A 5889-nucleotide genomic window follows, 5' to 3' on the forward strand; every position below is an offset into this window, starting at 1 on the left:
GCCCACAAATAAAGTTTAAAAAATTGCTCTAGAAAAAACAGAGATTATATTGCATTATTAAAGCATTTGAAGAAATAAAATTGTATTTTTGAAATTTAAAGGTATGGTTATGCAATTTCTTCTTGCAATTTTAACAGGGTAAAGACCATGAAGAGAATTCCAGGATTACAAAAAGCAAACGGGAGAACTAGTAATAGCTATAAGAAGTCAGGCGAATATAAAGATGCCATAATTAGGGTTGAAACAAGTTACTGTCAGGATACAGCTTGAATACATCACTGAAATCAAGTTTTTTGGAATGTGTAGTGTTTGGGTCGCTAATACCTAGTGCCAAGCTACCTATGGTAGCTTCCTAAAATAAATTGTTCATATGTACCGACTGGTTGCTGTAAAAAGGAGCTGAGTCAGAGGGCGACATTAATTGAGGACCTTTAAAAACTCTGTAGCAGGAATGATTTAGCATCTGGATAATATTCAGGACAATCTTGAGGGTAAGTGTTAAAAAAAGAAGAAGAAAAACAACACACACTATACCCAATTTCACGTGTAGCACTTGTGGAAATGCCATTGATGGAAGATTAGGAAACGTGGGAGCTGATTTCAAGCCTCCGTTTTTACAGATCTACTGTTAGTCTTTTGTGTACCAACTGGTGTTTCCTCAGTCTTAAATGTCCTCCTCCCTGTCAACCTTATCTGGTTAACTCCTATTCAACCTTCAAAGCCTACCCGAGATGCCATCCCGACCCTGACCTAGTTCCCTCTCTTCATTCCACCTCTTACAAATCAACTCCTCAACCCTATCCCACTCCATCCTCTCATTCCTATTTGGGTTTCTTGCCTCTTCTAAATGATTTGATAATCTCTCTTTTGCTTTATCTCCATCACAATACTTTATATGATAAAATACAGTATGTTAATAAAATACAGTAATCATTCGTTTTGTTTTTCCCACTAAACCGACTTTTGGAAAATGCTAGTCATAGGGCCTGGCACTTAACAGTCACTCAAGAAATGGTCATTGGGGGGCGCCTGGGTGGCTCAGTGGATTAAGTGTCTGCCTTGGGCTCAGGTCATGATCCCAGGGTCCTGAGATCCAGCCCTGGGTGGGGATCTGTGCTCATCAGCAGGGAGCCAGCCTGCTTCTCCCTCTGCCTGCTGCTCCCCCTGCTTGTGCTTTCTCTATGTCTCGCTGACAAATAAATAAATAAAATCTTTTTAAAAAGATCATTGGATAAACAAAGAAACGAAAGAAAAAATGAATGGATGAATAGGGAACTCTCTTGGAGCCTTTCCATTATATATGCAGATTATAGGCAACCTCTGGAAAGAGCATAGTGGATGGTAGCAAATGTAAAAGATAAGACTTGAGAACAAATGTTTAGTGATCTTAAAGCTCTGTTGGATGAACTCAAGAAACTGATATCTGTACATCTTGTCCATGTGTCCTAAGTTTGAATTTATGTTATAATTTTGAAGTCAGGAATCATTTTAGCTTGGTTCAAAAAATAAAAGCTTTTGGAGTCCAAAAAGTGAATGTTTCAGTAACCACGTTTCTGTTACATTTTTGGTCAAAAAGGTTTGAGAAACTTGGTGCTCAGTTAAAATGTCAAAACAAATAAAAGTGTTCTGTCAAATCTTTTTACCCCTTCCCTTCTGTTATTTTTGTGATTGTTTTCTGTTCTGTTACTTTAATTTCTCTGAGCCATTTTTGTAAGCTTTCCTTATAATTTTAAGCTGAATTGTAACACCCCCCCCCAATGACTTCATGTCCTTTTTATGCATCATATTCTGAAACTAGTTAAAGTTGTTAAACGGGTAAAATGAGCACAGGAGAGATTGGTTGGCAAGAATCTCACAGGCCTGGGCAGGTGGGGGCTGGTGTGTGGGGTGAGGAGGGGGGGCATTGCTGGGAAGAAGGAAAAGTGCAAAGGCTGGCAAACAAACAGAGATTGAGCAAAGAAAAGTGGATCGATTTAGACTTTGGCTCAGGCCCTAGCAATCAAAGGCCAAAAATGAAGACTGTACTAATTTGTGTGTCATGTGGGAACTTACTTCTAGCTAAGAATAATTTCAGCAATACTTAGTAATTCAGTTCTAGTTGAACATTACGTGCAGGCAGAAGAGTAGCATGTGCATTCTCCGGATATGCCTGCACTTTAAATACAAGGCCTGCTTTGGCACAGCTCTCCCTCTCATGACATCCGGGCAGCTGCTCTGACCCTTCTCATGGGCTTAAGGGCGCACTTCCCCACCGGAACTCCCCTCCCCAGGAATCCCCATGTCCCAGACATGCTTAGTCCAGCTCTTCACCCCCATCACCCTTTCTACCTTTCCTCACTAAAACTGCTACGGAGAAGCTATCAACTTAGAATAATTCACAGTGAACTGCAGTGAATAATACTAGCTTTAACTCTTCTAAACTATTTATTCAGAGTGTTTGTCATTCCACATAAACTTCAGGTTTGTTGAATCTGGTGATATCAACGTGTAAAACATTTTTGAAGAAGAGGGGATACTGAAGCAAGTTGGGTCATTGCACAACTTTAAGTCACACCATAAAGGTAAACAGCACACAACTATCTCTGAAAATGTGGGGTTTTGGTGAAAGGAGAAGGAGAATTCTTATTTATGATATTGGGATTGAAACATAGAATTTTGGATTAAAAACCACTACCTCAAATTTTCTGGATTAGATAGCTGTATGTTACATTCTCATATATCCTCATAGAAGAAGATATTTTATAATTAATTCTTATGATTTTTAAAATCAGTTATTTTTTCCATTTTAAGGTTAATTCAAATTTGAAACCATCTTGTATTTCTGATAGAAGAGACACTAACTTTGATCTATAATATATTTTAAGTCCTAAAAGAACTTTTTTTGCCCTTCAAACATCTGGAATTAGATAACACATATATCTCTCCACACAAAATAGCCAGTGTGTACTTGGACATGTTTCAGTAGGTTTTACTTTACTCACACTTATCAGCCAGGAATTGCTGGGCTGTGGGTAATTTCAAAGAGTATGTGGTATGTCTGAGGGACTGTTATTCTCAACTTTGTCCTGTAAATCTGACCAGATTCTTAGCAGCCTGTGGGGACTCCTGCAAACACAATGTTTTATAAGGCAGCAACTCATGTTTCCATACAAATGGCAATGGGAATGCAGAGAGCCTATCGCATTAAAAAGGTACTAGCTGGTCTCCGAGAAACTTGGGCCAATAAAGTCTTCCTATCAGCTGTTATTCTTCTTAAGTGGTGAGTAGCATTTTTTGAGGAATGGTCACTTTACACAGAGCAGAGGCCATTTATGAAATGCTGCTAAAACGTCAAGCCTGGTTGAATAAAGCTGATTGTGATAGTATTCAAACCAGTGTTCCACCAGCAGAAACCGATATCACATTTAAACACATTTTGATGAAATACAAAATACAGATGGAATGAGTCAGCTGGAATCAATTACGTAAGGAGTTTAAATCGCTAAGATTTAATTTTTATTACGTATTTTGTAGCACCCAATTTTAATATTTTAAGTTCCACTTTGTAATCACTTAAACAGTTTAATTAAACTTGGCCTCAATTCTTGAGTTCGAAACATGAACTAGAAATAAAACAAATCTTCCTTACGTGACACATGTATCTACATAAAGCCTCAGCAAACAGTAAGTAAATTTTGAGACAGTGAAAGTATTCCCGTTAAAGAAATGACAAAAACACTATGTAAAGAAAAAATGTTTGCAGGGTCCCTGGGTGGCTCAGTGGGTTAAGCATCTGCCTTCAGCTCAGGTGATGATCCCGGAGTGCTGGGATCGAGTCCCACATTGGGCTCCCTGCTTAGCTGGGAGCCTGCTTCTCCCTCTCCCTCTGCCTGTCCCCCTGCTTGTGCTCTCTCTTTCTGTTTGTCAAATAATAAATAAAATCTCAACAACAAAAGAAAAAGATGTTTGCTGTTATTGGTAGCATTAACAGGGTTCTGGAACTCTGCCAATACGATAATATTTTACTTTTGAATACTAAGTATTATATCTTTGCATGCAGGGAAATGATGGAATACCTAGTTTAAAAGGTGGCTGGATATAAGGTTTTCCATACATATTAAGTATGTAGTATATACTTAATATGCCAAGCAGTAGCATATTAGAATGCAAAACTGAGAAAAGGCTCTATCCTAGAAAAGAATTAAACGTATTTGAATAAACCTTACAAAAAGGATTAAAGGATATGTTTAAAAAGCTATCTACCTTTATTTTCTAGATTGAAAGACGCTCAAGGAGAGAGATTTTATGCTCTTTGCGAGCATTCCTCAATGCTTAGAGGCTGACATGAAGTAAGCGTTCATTCAAAACTTGTTGACTTAGTGAAAAGTTTTGGAAATTTATGAATGATAGGCAATTGATTTGGTTTAAAAATGTCAGTCACATAATATCACATAACTAGTTACCTATCATGAATTAGAAACCACATTTCCTCCAAAGAAACTTTTTAATCTACTGAGAAATAGTGTTAGAATTAAATTTAATATACAGCTAGTAATTGTCTTACTGATACCAGAAAGAAAACTTCTACATTCATATTCGCTACTCCTAAAGACTGCTCTTCTAGAATATGTCTCAGATACACCACAGAAAAACACCCTTTTGAATAACTTAGATGTTACAAGCATTGCATGTTCATTTTTTTCAAATTTATCTGATATTTTCATTCTAATGACACAAGTAATGCTTCCTTATCTCCAAGACTTCTAAGGCTGTGGCCATGTCAATTGTAAATGATAAATGGAATTTTCTTTAGAGAGAGTTAACATCTATATCTGAAATAAATCCAATCATTAGATGATTTGAAGGCTTCTATTGTCTAATTTCTGTTCTGGTTCTATATATGTTCACATGTTTCTTAATACTCTCACACAAAACATTTTGGTGAAAATTCTAAGCAAAAAAAAATAAATTATGAATATTTCAGGTGAATTTATTATGATATATTATAGTTCTTAAAATACTTATTAAAACATTTTTTGAGGGGCATCTAGGTGGTTCGGATGGTGAAGTGTCTGCCTTTGGCTCAGGTCATGAGATCCAGGTCCTGGGATGGAGCCCCATGGTGGGGTGGGGGGGGGGTCCAGCTCAGTGGGGAGTCTGCTTCTCCCTATCCCTCTGCCTCTACCCCTGCTTATGCTCTCTCTGTCTCTCTCAAAGTGATAAATACAATCTTCAGAAAAAAAATCACTTTTTGAATTTTTACCTTAAATAAAATCATGATAGTCATATCATTTAAATAAACTACTTTCATTTTTCAAAACAATGTCAAAAGCCCTCACACACCAAGCTACAGAACAGTAGTTAGATCACATTTTCTAGACTAAATTCCTATTATTGTGAAAAGCATATCAGCAAATGTTTTAGAATATAGAAAAAATTTTTCCTTTTTTTTTACTCTTACCTTCTGCAACACAAACAGTCCACAATATAAGCCAAACGATCTCCCCTGGAAATCTCATTTTGAGGATCTTTTAGGAGTACATTTAATAGGTGACAGTGCTCACACTATGTCAAGTTCTCTTCCTCTAAGAAATGTGATTAGTGCAGGAAAGCACTTGCTCAAAAGGAAATGGAAACACAGCTCGGGAATTAAAGGGAGCACTGGACGCCCCGCCCATCAGAAACTTGCAAAGTAAAAGTAAAAAATCAGCCTCAAGCCCCAGCATTGCCAGAGTTTGACTCTGATTCTCCCTGTGTTCCCACTGAATGTTAATGCTGTGACCTGCTTTTGATTTGTTTTTATAAACCCACACATGCTCTCCGCTGGAGCACGTTCAAGTTCTTGGAATGTGCAAAGCAGTAACTGGTGATATCCTCTGGATTTCATAAACCCTCCAAAGATAAAATAGT

General features: G+C 37.4%; 1 protein-coding gene across 2 annotated transcripts in view; it reads right to left on the reverse strand.

Moving 5' to 3' along the window:
• CFH (complement factor H) overlaps nucleotides 1-5688 on the reverse strand; it is a 76032-nt gene extending 70344 nt beyond the window's left edge. Inside the window, exon 1 of one of the 2 annotated variants that reach the window (XM_034667166.1) lies at nucleotides 5441-5688. In XM_034667166.1, coding sequence (XP_034523057.1) covers nucleotides 5441-5498 — 58 coding nt within the window. In that variant the 5' untranslated portion in view covers nucleotides 5499-5688. The remainder of the gene's footprint in view (nucleotides 1-5440) is intronic. The other variant, XM_034667167.1, reaches the window with a different exon arrangement.
• Nucleotides 5689-5889: the final 201 nt, after the last annotated feature.

This window comes from Ailuropoda melanoleuca, chromosome 8 (assembly GCF_002007445.2).
Source record: "Ailuropoda melanoleuca isolate Jingjing chromosome 8, ASM200744v2, whole genome shotgun sequence".
In the NCBI taxonomy this organism is placed as follows: domain Eukaryota; kingdom Metazoa; phylum Chordata; class Mammalia; order Carnivora; family Ursidae; genus Ailuropoda; species Ailuropoda melanoleuca.